Source organism: Calcarisporiella thermophila, assembly GCF_041956535.1.
Source record: "Calcarisporiella thermophila strain CBS 279.70 unplaced genomic scaffold VTP21scaffold_28, whole genome shotgun sequence".
NCBI classification, from domain to species: Eukaryota; Fungi; Calcarisporiellomycota; class Calcarisporiellomycetes; order Calcarisporiellales; family Calcarisporiellaceae; genus Calcarisporiella; species Calcarisporiella thermophila.
In genome coordinates this window covers 137434-158999 of record NW_027192218.1, presented here as the reverse complement: position 1 = coordinate 158999, position 21566 = coordinate 137434, and the positions used below count along the sequence as shown (strand labels likewise).

Here is a 21566-nt window from a genome sequence, read left to right as displayed (position 1 = left end):
GTTGCATGGCAATTCGTTTCTTGGCCTTGAAGAGGGAGCCCACACGTCGCCCGTGTGAAGGCAAATGCACGGCTACTATACCATTGGAGTGTGCATTGCACATACTGAGCTTCTCGCTCCCGCCTTCGCGGGAAACCCGGCTGCCATCGAGGCGCTCTGGCCTTGACCATTGCCAAACTAAATCGGTTGGATCTGCATATCTTTCTATAAAGAGATACAAGCCACGGCTTCCCAATTGAAGGGCTACTTTTAACTGAAATGCCCGAAATATCCGCCTCGTTGGATATTCCCACGAGTCGGCCAGATCGGATCGAAATGTGTTTTATCCTCCTAGCTGGGGATTTATTTCACCATCTTTTTGAGTTGATAATATGAACTTGTGAATTGTCTATATTATAGACAATTCCTCAAATGCTTTATCAGTTTTTATCTTTACTGGTAATACAAAGTTTTCTTCATTATTCAAACTCCGCATATTTATTAAATCTGATTCGGAGGGGGAGGAATATTGCGTCTCCAAAATCAATAGGAGAGGGGTTTTGAACCCGTATTTCCCTGAATCACCAGATAACTGGCGGCGCACTGAGCGCTAGTCAGAGTGCGGGGGCTCGAACGATAATCAATAACTCAGGGTGTTTTGAGGAGTCTCAGATGCTTAATTTTATAGGGTGGCGATATTACTTTAAGTACAGCATATTTGCGAACTAGCCTTTAGAATTGAACACACGCTCATAAGAGTAAGTCTTTAAATATGATTTAGAGCTCAAGCTCTACATCTGAAATGATTAAGTTTATGGAGAATTTAAATAGACCAGAGAAAAATACAGTATAAAAGTCGTATGGTATGCATAAATCAAAATAATACAAAACAACCCGTTTGCCATAGAGCAATAAAAAAAGTCTTAACGAAACAAAATTACCTGTAAGTACAAAATGACATACGTGAAGGATCCAAGATGAAATAAACTTTGAAACAGTATTTATAATTCCTCCTGGTCATCCCGTCATCCATCGTGACACGATGGCACTCGAACCAAGTGTTGGATGAAGAAGGACGTAGGAGAGGAAATACTCGAGTTCTCCTCTTCGATGCTCTATAAATTTGACGTTGAATTTGCCTACGAAAGAAAAGGTTGGAGATTAGCAACATAAACAGTCCAAATCTCAACGACTAGTCACATACCAACAACACGTTTGGGGGGCAAGTGAGGTAGGCCCGATTTTTTTAGAAACGGGTATTGCTTGAGAAGGGCGTTTCGCAGTGCCACAAAATCAGAATAGCGCTTCCGCACAACTATATTTGCACCCTACATGTGGGGTCAATGGTATCTTTAGGTGCTTTCCACATCAAATTCAAAGTAATAGTCATCGTACCGTATTGTTCTTGACGGTGCATGTATAGACGATGTATCCTCGATAGCCATCGCCAACCTTTAGCGGCTCTCCAACGGTTACCTCTTGAGCAAACACCGCTGCAGATTCATCTGCTTGTAGTGTTTGGTTGTTAATTAAGTATATTGCGTTTGGTCGTGGTGAGATACTACTGGTTGTTGAGGCAGGTATTGAATTGATGGAGGCTCGGTCATCCACATCGCTCTGATTTCAACATCAGGAATAAAGTGAAAACTTCCTCATTAGTCCTAAATTTAATATCTAATTAAAATCCATTGCCAACTTACAACATGGGCACCAAAAAATCCATCGTCCACATCCCTAAAGTTGGTAGGAAGTGAATAGAGTGAGACTGAACTACCGCAGCGTGACATCCGTTGCCAAGGAGTGCTCCTGGTCTCTTTGGTCTCAGGCTTGGGGGGTGAAGAAAAAATGGGGTCAGCAGACTCTAACTCGTGTACGTGCTGTTCTCTATCTCCAGTTGATGCTAGTGGATCAGAAGGGATTGTTTCGTCTCTCCGCTCCTCCTGATGAAGATGCTCCGCCATCTCTTCCGTTCGATCATGCGTGGCAGAAAGGACTCGATGGCGCAAGTCTTCTGTGGCTATATCAGAAATCACCGAGTTGACACACGCAGAATCCACCGTGTAGCGACGACGCGTTGTGGGGCTTTTTTGGCTATCTTTCTGTTGCGAATAAACGCAGGATGCTGAGACAACACGTGTATGTTCAATTTTGGGGCTTTGATTCGTGATGGAACAAGCAGGTGCGGTATTAATGTCATAAGGTAAGGGTATGCCATTGAACGGAAGAGATTCGTAAAGGGTCTGATTGATGGCGTCTTCTATACGAGTCGAAACCGGAGGAAGAAACCGGAAATGTTCATCGCCTACAACTACAGAGAGAACCATAAGTTCAAAGGACAAGCTAATCACGGGGGTATCTAACGGTTTGATAGAGAGTGGATGAAATTTTACTTGCCTTGTATTGCCTTGCGAATTAGCGATTGTAAATTGTCTATGGCTAATTGTAATTGAGCTTCTCCCTCCGAGGACGGAGAATTGTGAACACGAAAGTTGCATTCCACCAATTTGTTTATCGCTGTTCGTAGCTGTCGGCGAACCTCGAGCACATCAAGAGATCGCTCCGCCAACGCCAGATCCTGGATGAGCTGATTTGAGTCCACATTGTCAATTGGCTCCTCATGAACATTGGACGATCGCTGGCGTCGGAGACGCTCAGAATGCTGCTGGAGAATCGTGAGCACTTTTTTGGACAGTGAAACCAGCTCTTCCACATGGTTCATTGTGTCATGATTCATTCTTTTCAGTGTGATAAAATGGACACACTTTGAAAGGGGGGTTTGTCGGTCAATTTTCAGGCAAATAGAAAATTGGTCGCATTTGAAGGGAGGTTGACCGGATCTCCCATTCGATGCCGGCCCGAAAGTTGGCATGCGATTCTGGACATTTAGGCAATATCCAGAGTAGAAATTGGATCTTTTCACTCCACTTTAGAGCAGAATAGGAGTAGTTGTCTGCACTTGTTCTTCCCCATCACTAAGAGCAGATTTCATCTTTTCTTTCCTCCCTCAAAACAATCTGCTCTTTTCGTGCCTCCACTGTATGGGATGGACATCAGCCTTTAAGCACTAATGAGCGAGCAGCCGCAAACCAGCCAGACGAAATCTTCATCGCACAGCACTCCTGCCGTTGCCAATCCAAAATCGACACCATCTATTCAGCAGCCCACACCACCTGCTGCAGACTTCGCTTCCTCGACCTCTTCATCTTCATCGTCGTCATCACAGCACTCTGCGTTGGCAAGCGCTCGAAATGCTTCGATCAATGGAGGGAAATTTCACGGCTCTCCTAGAATGCACAACTCGTATCCTTTTTCCAAGTTCTCTAGCCATTTATTTTTATGCCTTATTATATGTGTGCGAATCTCTATGAGCACCTAGTCCCATTATCCCTTAACTTGTTGCTTTATTGTAATGATCAACAGGCATCCCAATTCAGGTACCGGATCAAGAAGAGGTCAATACCGGCCCCGGGGCAGTGTCCAATATTCACATCGCCCGACACATGTGCAAGCAAGTTGTATGAATTTGTTTCAAATTAACACTGTTCTCTCCTCTAGATCCTTTCTAAACTTACCTCATGTTCTCATTGATAGCCGCAGTACAATATGGGTCCGTTAATCAGGCAGCACCTATTCCCCTTTCTTCATCCCCAGTGCAGCATGCTCCGATTATAAGCGGCGCGATGCCGCTCTATCCACAGGTATCTGGAAGAAAAGTGCCAGCTTTCGGCATAATTACGCCGACACCTCCTCCTGAGGAATATGTATCGGCATCCAAACCCTTCCTGGTATCAAATACTAATTGGTTTCTCCCTCTCCCTTTGTTACGAACAGGGATCCGATATGCATCACACGCACCAGTATCATCCACACTATCCTCATCCACAAACTTCGCCGCATCATCATCGGCCACCTTACCAAAAGGGAGGACCCGTGCCAATGGCAACCACATCCACGTATCCGTCTAAAGGAGTGCACATTGGACTACACTCGCCTCATATGGGTAGTGCTCAAGGATCACCTAGCATGCAGCCGATGGTTGCAGCCATACCTCAAGCATGGGCGCAACAATATGTAATTTGGACCTATTTCTTTAGCAGCTAATAGATGATTAACCATGGTGTTCTATTTACTCTCTTTCAGTACGTTGCTGCCCCATATAGCACATCTCCCCAATTCTTTCCTAGCCATCCTGCAATGTACCCAGCCATACCTCATCCCCCGCATCCGCACTATGCTCACACAATACCCCATGCTCAACCCCTTGGCAACACCGGAAACAGCCGGATGTCGCGCTCGTCCAACCCACCTCATGTTCCCGGGACGCCCAAGTCAAGTAAAGCGGTGCCTATCGTCCATCCTGGGTCGCGACCCGAGTTCATGCATCCAGGAGAAGAGGAGGAGGAAGAAGAGCGCGAGTTGGACGAACTAGAGATTTGGGAACGGAAAGAGGCGGAAAAAAAGCGGCAGGAAGAATTGGAGAGGGCAGAGAGGGAAAGGAAGGGCGAGTTGAGTGGGGGGGAGGAAAGAGAAGCGCGAAAATGAGAGGAGAGAGAGAGAAGAGGAAGAGACAAAGGAGAGGGAAGAGAGGGAGCGGTTGGAGCGGGAGGAAAAGGAAAAACGAGACCGTGAGGAGAAGCAGAGAGAGGAGCAGGAGAGAAAAGAACGAGAGCAGAAGGAACTTCTGGAAAGGGAGCGGGAGCGTGAAGAAAAGGAGCGCCGGGAAAAAGAGGAGCGAGAGAAAAAGGAAAAGGAAGAAAAAGAACGCATTGAAAGAGAGCGGGAGGAGAAGGAGAGAAGAGAGCGGGAGGAGAGAGCGAGACGTGAGAAGGAAGAGAAGGAGAGAAGAGAACGGGAGGAAAAGGAAAAGAGAGAACAGGAGGAAAAGGAGAAGAGAGAGCAAGAGGAAAGGGAGAGAAGAGAACGAGAGGAGAAGGAAAGAAGGGAGCAAGAGGAGAAAGAAAAGCAGGAGAGATTAGAGCGAGAAAGAAAGAAAAAACAAGAGGAAGAGAGTTTAGAGCATGAACGCATCAAACAAGAGCAAAAAACACACCCCAGGCAGGAACCTGAGAAACGACTGGAGAGCGAGCCGCAAGATCCCATTTCCAGGGGCAAACAAGGGGACGCAAATGCCTCACTTGGTACTGATCACCATGCCAACAAAGATTCCGCAGCATCGGCCGAGAATACCAATAAATCCGAAACGTCGGCTACTTCTGCGGAAACAAAACGACCTAAGCTCAACTTGTCCCTAGGGTCTACAAACGGGATGTTAAGCGCCGGCACCTCTTCTTCTATGGCCGAGAGTCCTACCGCGCTCATTTCACCTCGGTCACCAGGCGAAAGTGGTCGGAGATACAAATACAACCGCGATTTTTTGATGCAGTTCATGGCATTATGCCGCGACCGACCATCGAATTTACCGCCAGTGGAATCGGTAGTTTCAGAGGATGCCATGGTCGACATCAAACCCCCCTCCTCATTCTCTTCTGGAGCTCCTAGCGGCCCAAGGCGGACGGTCTCTAGTAGCGGAACCCGAGGGATTAAGAGCCCCAACTTCGCTCAATACCCAACCGATATGGGCCAATTTAAATCCATACCCAAGACTCCAACCCTCTCCTCTGGCGATGATAGGTTTGGGTCGTCGTCAACTCGCCTCTCAATGACGTCGACCAACTCCTCTATCGGGAGCGGCGGGAAACCGTCGATAGGGAGATCGATGAGCAGTGGCTCCCAAATGAATCTCCCGGCCTTGTCGACGGGTGGCATCAATTCGACACGGTCAAGGAGTGGACGAGGGGGATCACGGAAAGGGACCAAGGATTACTCCTCTGGTGGCCAAACCCATCAACAGGCACCGGCCGATTTCGCACCTTTGCAAAAATCGGAGAACAGATGGGTTCCGACCGTTCAGGTCGAGAAGTCGCCATCGTCCACGACCGATACCGACCAACTATCCCTCGAGATAATGCAGCGCAAAGTGAAATCCCTTCTCAACAAGCTGACCCTTGAAAAGTTTGACAGCATTTCCGAGCAAATCATCGAGTTTGCGAACCGCTCTCGCAATGAGACTGACGGAGAATCGCTGCGATCCGTGATCCAGCTTGTATTCGAGAAGGCAACCGACGAGTCCAACTTTGCGACCATGTATGCTCAGCTCTGTCGAAGGATGATGGAACGCGTCCACCCTGAGGTGAAGGATGAGAGCCTGCTCATGCCGAATGGGCGCCCCACGATGGGCGGACACCTGTTCCGTAAGTATCTTCTGACGCGGTGTCAAGAGGACTTTGAACGGGGGTGGAAGTTTGATGTGCCACAGACAGAAAATGGGGAAGTCGACATCATGTCGGACGAATACTACGCTGCCGTCAAAGCCAAACGCAGGGGACTCGGTCTCATACGGTTCATTGGCGAGCTGTTCAAGCTCAGCATGCTGACGGAAAAGATCATGCACGGGTGCATCCAGAAATTGCTTGCGAACACGGCCGACCCCGAGGAGGAGGAGATGGAGAGCCTGTGCCAGCTCATGACGACGGTTGGCAAACAGCTCGACCGTCCCGAGGCCAGACCCAACATCATGGAGCAATACATTGCCCGGCTCCAGCAGCTGACCGAGAATCCAAAGCTCCCCAGCCGGATCAAGTTCATGCTTATGGATGTTATCGATCTGCGCGTGAACCGCTGGATTCCAAGACGAGACTCGAACGCACCCAAGACAATAGCGCAAATCCACGAGGCAGCGACGCGGGAAGAGCGCGACAGAGAGCGTGAAAATGCAATCAAACGGTCCGCTAGCTCAGGTTGTCGAGGTTTACCCAATCTGTCCCAGCAATTGTCACGGTCTGCATCGCACCGAGGCAGCGGTAGTAAAGAGCGGGGTTCGTCCACGTCCCAGAATAGCGGTGATGGGTGGAATACGGTTGGAGGCGGTCGAGAGGGCAGCGGGGGAGCACGAAACGAGCGCAAAGCCGGAGATTTGGGGGGCTTTGGCCGCGTGGATCGGAGCAAATTCCAGCGGGGGCTGGGTTTGGGTCCTGGGTCGTCGAGCAATGTGTTCGCAAGTTTGTCGGCCTCGTCGAAAAAGAAGGACGCCCCCCCTGGAGGGGCATCGGCGGGTGAGGGGAGGAAAGAGGAGAAGTCATCTCCCGGCGGGATAGGGTCGAACAACATGTTTAGTGCCCTAGCCGGTGGTGAAGTCGAGCCAGCGGCGCCCGCTATTCCGCAGGAGCGCAAAAAGCTCAACATCCTGCCTCGCACCAAACCCCTGCCCGACCAGCAACCCCAGCAGACGCAGGCAGACTCGGGCGAGCTAGGGCAGGCCCCCGCCACTCGCTCTAAGTATTCGAAAGAGGAGGCAGAAAAGAAGATAAAGAACTCTCTGGAGGAATTTTGGAATATCCGAAATATTGAGGTAGGCGATTCTTAGTGGATGATGGGACTGTGGCCACAGACTATTTCTTAATCCATAACCAAATTCATATGCTGATTTATTTATTCGCTGCACTCATACACACACACATATATATATATTTACCCTGTTCATAGGAGGTTATTTATTTCATTGAAGATCTAGAGGACCCCTTACTGCACACTAGCTTCCTGTCGGCTCTCCTTAACAGCACAATAGAGCGCCGGAAGGAAGATGTTTCCCTCACGTGTCAGGTTCTGCATAAGGTGGCGGAGAATGCAGTCATCCCACGACCATCCGTGCATAGTGCTTTCGCGCAGCTCGTGGAGATGGTGGGGGACATTGCCATCGACGTTCCAAGCGCGTACTCCTTCATGGGGCAACTGCTCGTAGCTGCACGGTTGACCTTGCCCGAGGTGGAGGGCATGTCGCGACCTCTTCTGGAGGAGGATAGCCAGTCGGTGCCTGCTGCGGCGAAATTGCTAGCGGAGTACTTGAAAGCGGCCAAGGGCGAATTGGTTGGTGGAATGACTTAAAACAGAAATCGGTTCCCACTGCGGAGGGTTCGATCTAACCTGATATCTATTCTTTTCCGGGTTTAGAGCGAGGAGAAATTCAAGGCGATGTTGAAGGGGCTGGATGCCAGGGGAGAGATGGACGAGAGGGTGCTAGCCTATTTGACGAAACAGGTAACTGATCTTTTGCCAATTGCGAGCTAATTAATTTCCATGGAGAATTATCTTCAATTTCAATTAATCCCACCTTATTGTACTCTCTTCTGCTATAGGGGTTTTTATTTTCCGCCTAAATTTCTATTTTTTTTTCCTCTTGTATTTCATCACTTGTTTCTTGCCATGGTTTTTGCTATTATTAAAATGTTTCTCCTTTTTTTTTCGTTCGCTTCTGAGGAAAGGCATCGGAGGGAGAGCGGGGACTTTCCTGTGAATGAAGATGTTTCGAGGCCTGGCTCAATCAAAACGGTTGCCACCACCACAGAAAAAAGTGGGAAAAAAAATAATATCGCCCACTTCCAGCATTCAAGAGGATCTTCTGTGCTAAACCCCCTTGCAGAAAAGTATAAATTCCACCCCAGTCCTTGGGCGTCCTTCCTCCATTCTTCTCCTTTCTACCCCTTGGTATATAAAGTCTCGCCAACATTCAGCCCGCCCTTCTGTATTCTTCCGCGATTTTTTTTATCCGCACGTGAACATTTCCAACAATCTTCTCGACTATAATGCAACTGCTTCCGTCTTTCGTTGTCCTATGCCTTCTCGGCTTAGTGAGTGCGCAGGAGACCTCCGTGTCGAGCTCCTCAGTTGAGGTCACTAGCGGTAGGCCCCTATTTCTCCTTTTTCCCAATGACCTGAATCAGAATTAAATGTTCTTCTTCTTCTCTCCTCCAGGCACCCTGGTCTCAAGTACCGGAACCACCACGGCCACCCTTCCCATTGGCACCTCCACCGCGAGCCTCACCTTTACCACGACCGGTGTAAGCACAAGCTCCTTCACGACCTCTTTGCCAGTCAGCATGTCCACCTTCACTTCCACCATGCCCGGTGGCGGCACCATGATCGGAACCACACCGGTCGTCAGACCCACTCACGGCAGTGCTGCTGCACTGGGCGAGGGTGCCGTCTGGAAAGGAGTCATTGCTGCTGCTGGTGTTGTGGGAGCCATGCTTATTTAGTCATAAGATTTCTCATTTTGTCGCCTAATATATTTTTTTTCCGTAATAAGTAATAAAATGCCATTTTGTACACGTTATATCTCCGTCTACCTCTACGCAATCTTTGGCCGAAAGATATATTTTGAGATTCTATTTCCTGCCTCTCGGACCCTCCTTTTCGCCTTCATCCAAGATGGTGGATCCGGCTGAAATGACTGACGAGCAACTCATCGAGCACAAGCGCCAGCAGCGCCGTGCTAAAAAACTCTTGCTTGAACAGCAAGCTAAGGTCGCATCTGCGTCCTCCCGTTCCCTTAATAGAGCGATCCTTCCGCTATCCAGCTCGAATTCCTCCGCTCCTAGGCGTAAATTTACCCTCATGACCTATAATGTACCTCTAGTCAAACCTGCTTAATGGCACTTTTTATGACCTACCTCCAACTTTCATTCTTCTAATTCGCTCTAATAGATCCTCGCCCAATGTTTAATTCGCCGCAACATGTATCCCACCTCCGGCAACAATCTGCGCTGGAAAGCGAGAAGACCTCTCCTGCTAAAAGAGTTTGAGCACTATCGCCCTGATATTCTTTGTCTACAGGAGGTCGATCAGTGGGAAGATGTATACGCTCACGAATTGCGGGCGCTGGGTTATGAGGCTGTCTACTCTCGAGGGGCCAAGAAGCTTCATGGTAAGATCTTTGTCTGAGGCGTAACATACTCATGTTATATTATAATTGTCTACGCATTGGAACTTAGGTTGCTGTATTGCTTGGAGACAAGAGCTTTTTGAGAAAAGGGATGAGAAAGCGCTCCACTACGACGATCTGACCACTGAGATCCCAAAAACGCGTAACACAGGGAATATCGCACAGCTGGTCGCGCTTCGCTTTCGTTCAGAAAAGGCGAGCCTGGGCAAGACCGATAAGGAAACCTTCGGGAGAGAAGCGGGGGAGGAGGGGGTAATAGTAGGAACGACACACTTGTATTGGCGTCCGGGCACACACTATGAACGACTACGTCAGGCAACATTGCTCTTGGAAGGGGCGATGGATTTCGGTAGAGATATGAGCTACCCTATCTTCCTTTGTGGAGGTAAGTGGGAATCCTTTTGTTTTTATCTCTTCCAATCTAGGCTTATTTGTTATTCATGTTTTGTATTCTTTGTTGCCAAATGTTTTTAGTGCAGATGATTGAACCTGGGTGTGCTAATTCCATTTCTCTTTTCTCCAGATTTTAATATGTCCCCTGCCGATCCAGCATATTGGTCTCTAACTAAAGCCCCACTTCAACCCCAGCATCTTGCTATGCTCAACGAATCTCGACATGTCCTTCCTCCCTCTTCTTCTGACAGCGAAGACGATGATGAGGGCCTTGATGAAGCCGAGGATGCAGAGGCTGATCATATTTTGAATGATAACGCACATCAAGCGCAACTTGATGCCTCCCTCATGACCGTACCGGACCTTTTGGAGAGAGTGGCAGCTCTTCCCCGCTGCAACAGTGCATACAACCAGTACTCCTCCGTGGATGGGTCTCGATCAAGCGCCCTCGGCGAGCCAATACACAGCGTGTACACCCACTTTTTCAAGGCATTATTGGATTATATCTTCGTGGTTGAGCCGCAACAAGGAAAACCGGAGGATGAGTGGCGAGCAACGGCTCTTTTGAAGATGCCGGAAGAAGAGGAGTTGCAGCCTGCACTGCCCAACGAAGAGTTTGCGAGTGACCACATAAGTATGATGGCCGAATTTGGGCTGTTTACGAAAGAATAGATTTAATTAGATGTAAAAGCAGTAAATTACAAAGTCCCTTTGGGTTCAGAAGGAAAGAAGGATAGAAGAAGGGGGGGAGGGAGGCGGGAGGGGGAAACAAGCGAAAGAGGAAATAGATGGGTCTAGAATAAGAAGAGGCAACGGAGAGGAAAATAAAGATACGTTCAAGTTTCAGTAAAATACAACGGTCATGAGGATTAACACCAAAAGCATCAGCATAAGGCGCGTGAAAAACTCTCGCTGCGGCTGTTGTCCCGGGTGTATGTTGCCTTGGCTAGGAGGCCATGCCTATGAAAGGAAAAAAATACAAAAGTTATTTTCATATCCATATTAGATTTCCAGTAAGCAGCTTACAAATTGCACGCTAAACATCGATGGGAACAGACCAAAGCCTGCAGCAACGGTAAAATGGGGGTTGATATTGATGCCTGAAAACGTGGTGTCGAAGAATGGGGAAGCAGGTTGATTTGGATCGCGACGTGGGGTGGGGCGCTGCCCGGGTGGGCGGTTTGGAATATTCTCGGATCGAGGATCCTTTGAATCCTTTCCGCGGCCGTATATGGGAATCACCTTTTCTTTTTCGCAGCCAGCTTTGCAAACTGGGCACAAAGGGTTTCGGGATTGAGCATCGAGCCACTGATGAAGACATGGCCAGCTAATAGAGGTGTGAATTATTCGAAACGGGTGGTATCCAAATACAATTAGTAATAATTACCAGAAAAGATGTCCACACAGTGTTATTACAGGATTGGTTGCAGTGTCGAAACTGAGGGTAAACAAAGAGAAAAATAAGTCGTATCAATTAATCAGTTGGGTGTTTTCCAATGGATTCTTGCTTCCTTACCAAATGTTACATTCGTACTCGCTATTTCTTTCCCCAGGCCCTGTCTCCCCGGTCTTAGCACGTGAGCTAGACATCTGCTCGGGTTCTGCAACACGCTCGACCACAGCATTCATGCGCTGCCTAAGAGCGTTGTTGTCATATGAATAGCTGGTTGTACGAGGGCGTTCTTCTACCCTTGTTATCAGATCTTGATCACCACCCGTATTCTCTTCCTCTTGCATGTCTTGGCTCGCTTGAGCCTGCACTTCTGCCGAAACAGACTCCAGGGGTGCAGGCTCTATTAAGGGTGAAGATTCTGCGAACGGCTTATCGTCTGTATGTAGAGGTGGAGGGGTGGGCTGAAGCGCGGTATCTTCCATGATGAAGTTTAGTGGAAAGATGCGAGAAAAAAAAAACGAACCATGTTTTTAAACTCCTGGATCAAAGGTTGAAATGGGATAGGCGCTGGATATGTATATGGCGATCTGGATATTTCTTTGATAACATGAGCGATCGTGATTTCATGCGCCATTTTTCTAAACGTTTTTATTAGCTGGGCTACGTTGGACAACGAATATGGTATACTTCTTTTAGTTATAGTAAAGACGCTGGCAAGAAATGAGAAAATAATTAATAATGATAGAGAAAAGGTGAGCAAAAAGGGCTTACGCAGCCTGCCATTTATTTTTCCTTTAATAGGCACATCCTAGTCGCCATTCAACTAGTTTTCCTGTGTATTAATCAAATTTCAAATTGAATTTTCATTTTGTTAGGCCTGAATCGCAAGCTCATTCCCAATATAATTATCACAGCGATTATTCCGACCGTCCTCCCTCCTCTTTCACGCTGCCATATTACGCACCGCCACCATTTAGCCCTGGGGGATCGAGTTTTCGATATGGGCAAGACTCCCTTTCTTCCTGGCAAACGCCCAATCGCAGGAGCAACATATCCATTTCTGTCCATGATGCAGACATTAACAACCTACACGTCATCAAGAGATTACCAGAAGTGCCGCGAGACGGTCCGCAGAGATGGACGAAATATAAATGGTGCCTTATTTTCTCTAACACCTTGTTGTTTGCTTATGGAATTGGGGGAATGTTGGCCGTACTATTGACCTGGTTTAAACTCTACTTGAGGGCGGATATCATGATAGTGGGAGAAGATCTTATTATCAAATGTAAGTCGTATACAGCATGCTATTTTTATCCGAAAATAAGCCCGTATTGAATTGTGACTTTTTTCCCTAGTCCTCACGGCAGTCTCGGTTCTTTGTATTATAACCTCGCTTATCGGCTACACTGGAATCATGTTGAACAATCGAAAAATTCTAACTATATATAACATGCTCCTTTGGCCTTGCTTTGCACTTATTCTGGCAATCGGATATGTGGCCTATCGAAAGGCAAAGGTAACCGATAATATGGAGCTTGTAAGGGGCTTTTCTATTTTTCTGGCTTCTAACCATCATGGTATACGTGCAAAGTGGAATCTTGAGGCAAAACTCAGTTATCAATGGCATCGCAAATTCACCACCACCGATCGCTTACGCATGCAAGCCAATGTAAGTTTGATGGCCCTTGTTCTATTTGCACAACTGACTCACCCATTATTCTTATGATTATAAAGCTCCATTGTTGCGGCTATAGAACCTTCGATGACTACTCTGAGCGCAGCAATCGTTGCTTCCCTCGCACTCTTCTCCCAGGCTGTAAATTCAAGTACACCCAATTCACGACCCAGGTCCTGTTCATCACATGGGTGACTGCCTTCACGGTTGTGGTCTTTCATATCTTCGTGATATTTTCGGCTTTATTGTGCTCGAACCAGATTAATCGGACTTTTGGAAAGCATTTGCCACCGAAGATGTAAGGATATGTCCTTTTGTTTGTATATTGGCTGCTTTACTAAACACATCATATTCTAGGTACCATTTGAACTTCCAAAAGGAAGTAAAACGGCCAGTGAAGTGAACTGAGGAGTGAGGCGCTCTGTAGAATTCTGGCTCATTGTATCATATTCAACACACCTGGTGTAAACGTAAGAACCTCAAACTTTTTTAGATTATATTTTTTTATAATGGTTCAATATATTCAGCATATGTCCTTTTATAAAATCAAAAGTGTTTTTTTGGAGGGGGGAGTTTTCACCTATCTAGTTTTGTTTACATCTTTTAAATGTCAATATATATAATCAAAAGAGTACTTAAATTTATGGTAAAGTGTGATTATTAGAGGGCTCAACGTCCAGCATAGGAGTTGCTTTGGTCTCTCTTTTCCTACCTCATGCTAGAAAAAATTTTCGTACCCACTACCGCATAAGATCCGATATTCATCGCCGCCAAGATCTCCTCCCGCAATCTAGCTATTTATGCATCTAAGTAATATTAAAGTTTAATATCCACCGAGAACTTGTCTGTTTTCGGGAATTCAATGCAGATTATGTAATGTAAAATTTACATTGCATTTTCCCACTCTTTTATGCTTCCAAGCTGGAGGTTTTTAAGTTCAGCGACATCGCACTTAATAGCAGAACCGACTACTTCGGTTTAATTATACCGTGGATATTTTTCATCTCTTCAACCAGTAACTAACAACTTTAATCTAATCCAATATCGTGTGGAGGCTATGTAATTATGCGATCCACCATGACAATAGCTAGTTCGTAAATTGAAATGATGTTGCTGCAAGAGAATCAGAGCTGTATAGCTTAATTCCCCACTTCAGCCAGCTCACCGTTGATCTAATTTTGCTCTCAGAGGGTTATTCATGTAGTGTAAATCGCACTCGGGGATTGAACAACCTATCTAGCACATCTTTTCCCGAGACACCATGTAAATAAAATCCGGGTTTGCATTGGAGCTTATTGTATTTTGGATAATAGAGGCTTGCATTTAGTAAAAAACAACCAATCCTGACTGTATTTCTTCAAAATCTCTTGTAATATTTAAGGCTTTTTTTCCGAAAAGCTTGATATATATGCACGTAGGTTGGTATGATCTCATGGGCAAGATTGTACATAGCATTGCATGCGTTGGGCTAGCTTGTAAAGAGAGATACTCACAATGGATATCCTATGTGAACATGACTTAGTTGCAAATAGAATAGTGAAAACAATTGACCAGAGAGTTTTTATTAAAAACATTTCAACACGGACTGAAGAAACTAAAAAGTAGGGCTCAAAATAAGCATAGAAGTTCTTACATAGCTCGATAGATTTAGGAGGGGCTGCTACTTCGCTTCAACAACCACTTTCCCCTCGTCAATAAAAGACTGCGCACCAAACTTCCAAATCGTTTTCATATTCCGATAAAATTCATCAAAACAGATTTGCCCATCGTTATTTTTGTCAACACTCTGGCGGAAAACAAAAATCAACACTGTCAAATACACTATTCAACACACCACGTCAAGTTATTTCATGGTTACCTTTAGATAGGCGTGGGCCTCTTTCTCCGGGAGACCCCACGTCTGCAGTAAATACTGAAGCTCTTCGATATCAAGATATCCGCTGCCATCGCAATCGAGAGCATCAAACACCATTTTCGCCTCCCCTCTTGAAGTTTTCGGCAGGTGGGGAATCGTGATTGAGCTTTGATGGACCCAGTGTCGTGTGAACCAGGTCGCAAACTCATCGAAATCGATCGATTCTTTATCGCCGAACACCTCTTCGATCATCAGCTTTTTATCAATATCCACTTCGGAAATACCGCAGGCTCGGAGAAAATGTTTGAATTCCTCGATAGATAATCTGCCGTCATTGTTGATATCGATTGCTCGAAACACACTTTTAGCCTTTTCACTAGGAGTCGACTTTCGTTTATTGGCTGACATTACGGTGCCCACAATGGTCGCGTACCGTTTGACTGGATCATGTGATGCCAGGGTGGAAATATCTGTGCTCACTTCGGCCGCTGTGACCAGAGCGTCCAGCACTACTTTCCGCTCCGGTGACGCGGCAAGCTCACGCGGGTTTTCCGTCGTCCACTCTTTCCAGAAATGTGGATTCTTCTTGATCGTCTTGATGAGAATATCAGAAAGGAGCACGCCTCCTAAAAGGATCAAATTTCCGCGATAGCCAAGCACAGCGGGGATCATAAGCATGCCGCTCGTCAGCATGGAGGCAGAAAAACGATGACTTTCGAAGAGTTTGAATCGATAGTACAAGGCAAAGAACACGCGTGACCAGGCGTAAATATGAACCGTTAAGAAAGTGGACATCAGATAGTAGAAGGAGGTGGGGTTGAGCGCCAGCTTAAGGGCAAAATACCCGTGCAGGGCCGACACCATGAAGAGAGAGGGGACTAAGAATGCTTTAATACCCAGAACGGTCGGGACTTTATAGAAGGTAGACGGGACATGGCCGATGGCAGCGCATATGGCGGCGGCATAGGCATAAGGCGTCGGGTCCTTAGCATAAAACGCAGCAACACAGGATAGAACTACAGTATGAGGTTAGTGCTTGTCAGTATTCAATGCAGTGGCGTTCGCAAAGGCTACTATAAGTATCCCACTTACTTTCAAGGCAACCGCTGACAATGTGCACGCGTAATGCAATTCGCCTGGCCGGTTTCACGTAAAACTACAGAGGAATATTGAGATAAGAGAGATAAAAAAAAAGAGACCGATTTCAATATTTACCTTGGGGTGATATGGGGTTGTGAAATGATAAAGCAACACGCCAACGTCGAAAAACAGGGAGGCGGCAGCAAGATGTAGTCGATGGGCGGTCTCTCGGTCAGACCAGTCGACATGCTTTGAATGAGGAAGCAAATCAAGGGTAGACATTATGCTAACAATGGGTTTTTTTGAAGCGCCGTTTGCGGTATATATATCTATATACTGTGCATAACTGCATATATATAGCGTGTGATAAACTTTTTTCAGCCTTCTCGTTCCCGTCCCATGTTTAATGTCTTGTGAATCTTTTAAATTCGCTTTAGTTGTTTTGATTAATATTAACAGAAAAGGATATTTTTCATTAGGCTTCCTTATAAATCCATCCCAACTAACCAAACAGAAGTAAGCATCTCTCTCCGCCTGGGTAAGCTCACAACTTTAGAACCCTCACGCCAGCTTTGCTGTGCATTCTAGTTGCATGAAGCCATCCTGTTCCCCGGGCTTCTTCCCACACACAATAAGTGCTCTTCATCCTGATTTCTTGCTTTACCAAACTCCATGTCTAAGATATCTTCTCCACCCGATTCTACTACCTGGCCTTATACAAAAGGCTACTACAACGTCCCAGAGGTGCTAGACCCAGTGCCGCTGACAGTGAAAGGGGCTATACCAAACTGGTTGGAAGGCGTTCTATACCGCTCTGGCCCTGGGTAGGGAATTTCTTGCTTTGTTTTTTTTGAAGGGGCACACGGTTTATCCTATTTGAAACCCATTTGCAATAGTAACTACGACCTTACCACCGATAGTGGAAAGGACATCCATATCCAGCATTGGTTCGACGGCTTGGCTCAAGGTATTTACGCTCATGCTCCATTCAAAGAATTCGAATGCGAATTAGCCTTTGGTCTGAATGAAGTCAACTTAAGTGTTTATTTTGTTTGGTACACTTAAGTGCACAGATACGAAATCCAAAAGGGCGGTCAAGTAGCTTACCGCTCGCGCAACACCTCTAACGGCCTCGCTCAAAGATACAAAAAAGCCGAGGCTATCACCGGAGTGACTTTCTGTCAGCGTGATCCCTGCAAGACCATCTTCAACAAGTTTTTCACCACGTTTAAAACGTTAACACTTGGGGTTGAACCTAGCACTAGTGCTACCGATGTAAACGTAGCTGTGATCCCTACTCCAAACTTCCCAGGTTTCGCCGACAGTAAACTGGCTGCGGAGAAACCGCTACGAAATTTGATTACCACTACCGATGGCAATGTTTTGCAGGAACTGGACCCCGTCACGCTGGAGCCGATCCGTCTATTCACCTACGGCGATATAGATGACTCGCTAACCAGCGCCAATCTGGCACCCGCACACCCGCAGATAGATCCGGACACCGGCGAGTACTTCACCATTCTTTTGACCTTCGGGCCCACCGCGGTCTACAAATTCGTGCGGATTAGACCAGCGCGTGCGGGGACAAATCGGCTGCCAGACCTTGATATTCTGGCCGAAATCTCCTCCCCGCGAGCGACCTATATGCACAGCTTTTCCTTGACCAAGCGGTATGTGATCATGACGCAATGGCAGTGCGATTTTGCAGCTTGGGGCGTAAGCGTGTTGTGGAATGGTAACGCTTGGGATTCGTTCCAGCCTTTCGATCCCAGCAAGAAGGCGATCTTCTACGTGGTGGATCGCAAGCTTGGCAAGCATGTTTCCACATTTGAAACGGACCCGTACTATGCATTCCATACGATAAATGCCTTCGATGAAGGGGAGGATATTGTGCTTGATATCGCTTGTTACAAGGTACCTCTTTGGCTCTTCAAACTTTGGAAGAGAAGCCTCCCTTAATCGCTTAAAATCCTCCCATTATCCAACTAGGATCACACGGTCATCGGCGACTATTACATAGAAAACTTGCGCAACCCTTCTGGCAAAGTACCACAACAAGCGATCTTCCGTCGATATCGCTTGAAACGTGCAGGCCGCCCAACCTCGAACAAGCCAAACGACCTTTCCAGGGCGGAGATCGATTTCGAGGTCCCGGAGGCCAACTTTGAACTCCCAGGCATCCATCCTAAGCGCTGGCAAAAAAGCTACCGCTACGTCTACGGTGTCAGCCGTTCTGGATTGCATGATACTCTATTGTACGATCGCATCATTAAAGTAGACCTTGACGCGATCAAAAGAAAGGACGGCAGTGGGCTTTCATACTGGGAGGAGGAGAGGTGTACTCCTTCGGAGCCCGTATTTGTACCCTCTCCAAATGCAACTGAGGAAGACGATGGCGTGTTACTTAGTGTTGTGCTGGATGGACACCGTGCGACCGGTTTTCTTCTGGTGTTGGATGCCCGCTCGCTTAAAGAAATAGCAAGGGCTGAAATGCCTGAAGGAAAAATCGCGCCCCATAATTTCCACGGGGTTTTCGTGTCTAATCCTTCCTTGTGAGTATTTGTTCGGTCGCCCTAAGACTGCAGTAAGGCTGTGTACTGGAGGTGTTGTGCTCCAGTAACACTTGAGTATTGAATATTTGTTTTGAGGATTATATGGGAATTCAATAAAGCTAATCATATGAGAGTTCTTCAGATCTACCAGAATGGACTGCTCATAGCTTCGGTTGGGCAATAGAGTAAACCTGGTTAAGTAGCACAAATGTAGATTGCCTCCCATGAGAGAAAAGATATATACCAACAAACAACCTTGTTGAAAAATGAAATTTATGCAATAAACCGGAGCAGTTGAATCCCAGCAGCTCTTTCTTTTGAGTGCTCTCATTTCCGATGTTGATTGAATACACATAACTACCTGTTTCCGATAGCCTCAAGAATTGCTAGTCCCCTCGGCTCTCATTTCTACTTCGGAACTTGCCTTCATTGAGATAGAGGAAAAATTTCGAAATTGCATGGGTCAGCTTCTCGTATCATTTTGTTAACATTTATTTCTTCAACAAATCGGATCTATACTTCGACTTGGTTACAATTTATAAATATCAGTGTATTTCTCTGTGACATATCGGGTAAAAATTCGAGCATCCAGTGGGGAGCCAGTGACATGCTTGACAAGCTCATCGCCACTTCGATAAACCGAGCCGACTCGGTGGATGTTCTCGTTCAACCAGAGTCGAAGAGGGGCGAAATTGCCTTGTGCGATGTCCTGATCTAGGGTTGGCAAGGCCTGTGGAGACCATCTTTAATTAGACCATTTTATCTTTGATATGCATAGAGAATTACTCCTTACCTGCTTGATCGTTTGCCAAAATTGCACAGCATAAATGGAGCCAAGCACATAGGTTGGGAAATAGCCCCAGAGGCTGGCTGCCCAGTGCATGTCTTGGAGGACTCCAACCTTATTATTCGGCACATCGAGTCCCAAGTACTCCTTCATTTTCGCGTTCCAGACCTTGGGCACGTCTTTCACCTCCATCTTCGAATTGAGAAGATCACGCTCAATTTCGTAGCGTAGGATAATATGCATTGGATAGGTTACTTCATCAGAACCAACGCGAATAAAGCCGGGCTCGGAAATGTTAATGGCCCTGTAAAACTGTTCGGTAGTGATTGAGTCAGTGATGTTGTCTGGGAATTGACTTTGCAGCTTGGGCAGGAAGTATTGCCAGAATGGCCGGCTAAGTCCCACCATCTACAAACACATTGGGAACCTGCTGTTAGTGATGGAAACTGTAGATTCACCTTAATTTGCATATATACCCGCTCCCATAGTAAGGACTGGCTCTCATGGATACCAAAAGATAGTGCCTGCGATACAGGCAAATCAGCATATTCGATATTTCTGCCCTGTTCGTAGAGAGAATGTCCGGTTTCATGGATGGTTCCGGTGATACCCTCCATAGGCTTGGTTTCAATATATCTAGTCGTCATACGGACGTCGGTCGGATGAGAACTTTGCGTGAAGGGATGGACAGACACATCCAGCCTGCCAACGTCCTAAAGATTACATGAATTCAATGCCAGTGGCAGGATAAGGGCAGCAGAAAAAGCACTTTACCGTATTAAATCCGAGCTGCTTAGCGATGGCATGACTGAAAGCCGCCTGTTTTTCTACACTGAATGTTCCCTTCAAGAATGACGCATCCGGTTGATTCTCGCTCGATTTAATACGATGAATAAGGGGGATAAGATCACGTTTCAAATCGGAGAAGAGCTCATCTAGCCTCTCGGAGGTCAGCCCTCGCTCATAATCGTCCAAGTGAACCTACGGTGGAGCGACCATATATGTGTGAGATAGTTTTCCAGAAAAAGCAAATATTGCTCAGCCTACGTCGTATGGAGATATATCTGGATTAATGCATTTTGCGTACTCTTTGCAGATGCGAACCCATTCCTCCATGATGGGTTCGAAAATTTTCCAGTCGCTCTTCTCTCGAGCATTCACCCATACATCATATCCTTTCCCCTGTAACTCAGCTTTGGCTTTCACCAATTCGCTAGGAACCCGAGTCACCTTGCTATAGTCGTGCTCTGCAATCCGGATATTTGCCAATTCATATTCATTAAAGTCATGTTTTTCCTTTGGAATGCGAGTGTTCAGTTCATTCAAAATGCTGCCTAGGGTTTTTGATGTCGACTTTTCGTGTATCAAGCCGGATAAGGCCGACATCTGTTTTCCTCACACAGCATATTAGCAAAGCAACATAGCGAGCATCAAAAAAAGTGCACAATATAGATACCTGCTTTGCTCTGACGGCTGAAGCTCCCGGAGGCATCATAACATTCTGGTCCCATTCTAGCACTCCCGCAGCCCCATTGAGATACGAAATCTCTTTCAAAACCTCGGCCAGCTCATTATATTTCTCCCGCAGCGAAGCGGTTGCAAAAGTGGAAGCAGCTTGAGCTTGGTTTGCGCTAGTCATTTTGAAGAATGAACGGCAGTTACTACGACAAGCCGAAATGAACACGTTCATATTTATACCATTTTCGCACGTCTATTTCCCTCGATTATATCATGTGGCTTGCCCAGAGCCGGCTGGCGGCTAAGCCGATCTTGGATCTGAAGGTGGAGTTCTATCCCGATTTTTCGACTCAGCTACTGCGCCCAACCCCGAGAAACTCTCTTTTGATGTTATTGCAACCACCAATCAACTGAAAGTCTACGGAGGCTGCAGTTAAGCTTCACATTAACCAAAATGACGAGGACATCACCGTGATAAGGGCTCTCGGCCATGGTAGAGCCAAAACGATAGCCTACTTGAGCCATGCCTCTGGTATCCAATAGTTTTTACAGCTTCAAAATCCAAACAAGTGCAAGAAATCATTTTATTAACAAGTTTCGCAATATCGAAGTGGTG

General features: G+C 46.5%; 10 protein-coding genes across 10 annotated transcripts; 5 read left to right on the top strand and 5 right to left on the bottom strand.

The window, feature by feature from the left end:
- Positions 1-996: 996 nt before the first annotated feature.
- Positions 997-2303, bottom strand: VTP21DRAFT_6629 (uncharacterized protein; the record flags this gene model as incomplete). Its single annotated transcript, XM_069397280.1, has 4 exons — positions 997-1118; positions 1184-1307; positions 1375-1596; positions 1680-2303. The coding sequence occupies 4 exons, from the start codon at positions 2301-2303 to the stop codon at positions 997-999; spliced, it is 1092 nt and encodes a 363-aa protein (XP_069246779.1).
- Positions 2304-2365: 62 nt separating this feature from the next.
- Positions 2366-2713, bottom strand: VTP21DRAFT_6628 (uncharacterized protein; the record flags this gene model as incomplete). The annotated part of the gene is made up of 1 exon (XM_069397279.1): positions 2366-2713. The coding sequence occupies one exon, from the start codon at positions 2711-2713 to the stop codon at positions 2366-2368; it is 348 nt and encodes a 115-aa protein (XP_069246778.1).
- Positions 2714-3046: 333 nt separating this feature from the next.
- On the top strand, positions 3047-8103 carry VTP21DRAFT_6627 (uncharacterized protein; the record flags this gene model as incomplete). Its single annotated transcript, XM_069397278.1, has 8 exons — positions 3047-3279; positions 3400-3494; positions 3571-3764; positions 3811-4050; positions 4120-4489; positions 4563-7387; positions 7522-7902; positions 7987-8103. The coding sequence occupies 8 exons, from the start codon at positions 3047-3049 to the stop codon at positions 8101-8103; spliced, it is 4455 nt and encodes a 1484-aa protein (XP_069246777.1).
- A 515-nt stretch (positions 8104-8618) lies between these two features.
- VTP21DRAFT_6626 (uncharacterized protein) lies at positions 8619-9071 on the top strand (the record flags this gene model as incomplete). Its single annotated transcript, XM_069397277.1, has 2 exons — positions 8619-8715; positions 8788-9071. The coding sequence occupies 2 exons, from the start codon at positions 8619-8621 to the stop codon at positions 9069-9071; spliced, it is 381 nt and encodes a 126-aa protein (XP_069246776.1).
- Positions 9072-9243: 172 nt separating this feature from the next.
- VTP21DRAFT_6625 (uncharacterized protein) lies at positions 9244-10822 on the top strand (the record flags this gene model as incomplete). The annotated part of the gene is made up of 4 exons (XM_069397276.1): positions 9244-9441; positions 9520-9739; positions 9807-10142; positions 10281-10822. 4 exons carry the CDS (start codon positions 9244-9246, stop codon positions 10820-10822), a joined length of 1296 nt encoding a protein of 431 aa, XP_069246775.1.
- Positions 10823-10993: 171 nt separating this feature from the next.
- On the bottom strand, positions 10994-12025 carry VTP21DRAFT_6624 (uncharacterized protein; the record flags this gene model as incomplete). The annotated part of the gene is made up of 4 exons (XM_069397275.1): positions 10994-11110; positions 11177-11477; positions 11538-11588; positions 11667-12025. The coding sequence occupies 4 exons, from the start codon at positions 12023-12025 to the stop codon at positions 10994-10996; spliced, it is 828 nt and encodes a 275-aa protein (XP_069246774.1).
- Positions 12026-12281: 256 nt separating this feature from the next.
- On the top strand, positions 12282-13621 carry VTP21DRAFT_6623 (uncharacterized protein; the record flags this gene model as incomplete). The annotated part of the gene is made up of 5 exons (XM_069397274.1): positions 12282-12295; positions 12419-12828; positions 12899-13212; positions 13278-13516; positions 13576-13621. 5 exons carry the CDS (start codon positions 12282-12284, stop codon positions 13619-13621), a joined length of 1023 nt encoding a protein of 340 aa, XP_069246773.1.
- A 1257-nt stretch (positions 13622-14878) lies between these two features.
- VTP21DRAFT_6622 (uncharacterized protein) lies at positions 14879-16435 on the bottom strand (the record flags this gene model as incomplete). The annotated part of the gene is made up of 4 exons (XM_069397273.1): positions 14879-15004; positions 15077-16089; positions 16166-16229; positions 16289-16435. The coding sequence occupies 4 exons, from the start codon at positions 16433-16435 to the stop codon at positions 14879-14881; spliced, it is 1350 nt and encodes a 449-aa protein (XP_069246772.1).
- Positions 16436-16825: 390 nt separating this feature from the next.
- Positions 16826-18709, top strand: VTP21DRAFT_6621 (uncharacterized protein; the record flags this gene model as incomplete). The annotated part of the gene is made up of 4 exons (XM_069397272.1): positions 16826-16977; positions 17050-17120; positions 17220-18067; positions 18143-18709. The coding sequence occupies 4 exons, from the start codon at positions 16826-16828 to the stop codon at positions 18707-18709; spliced, it is 1638 nt and encodes a 545-aa protein (XP_069246771.1).
- Positions 18710-19234: 525 nt separating this feature from the next.
- On the bottom strand, positions 19235-21131 carry VTP21DRAFT_6620 (uncharacterized protein; the record flags this gene model as incomplete). Its single annotated transcript, XM_069397271.1, has 6 exons — positions 19235-19435; positions 19499-19900; positions 19969-20205; positions 20267-20473; positions 20540-20878; positions 20949-21131. The coding sequence occupies 6 exons, from the start codon at positions 21129-21131 to the stop codon at positions 19235-19237; spliced, it is 1569 nt and encodes a 522-aa protein (XP_069246770.1).
- Between the last annotated feature and the right edge of the window lie 435 nt (positions 21132-21566).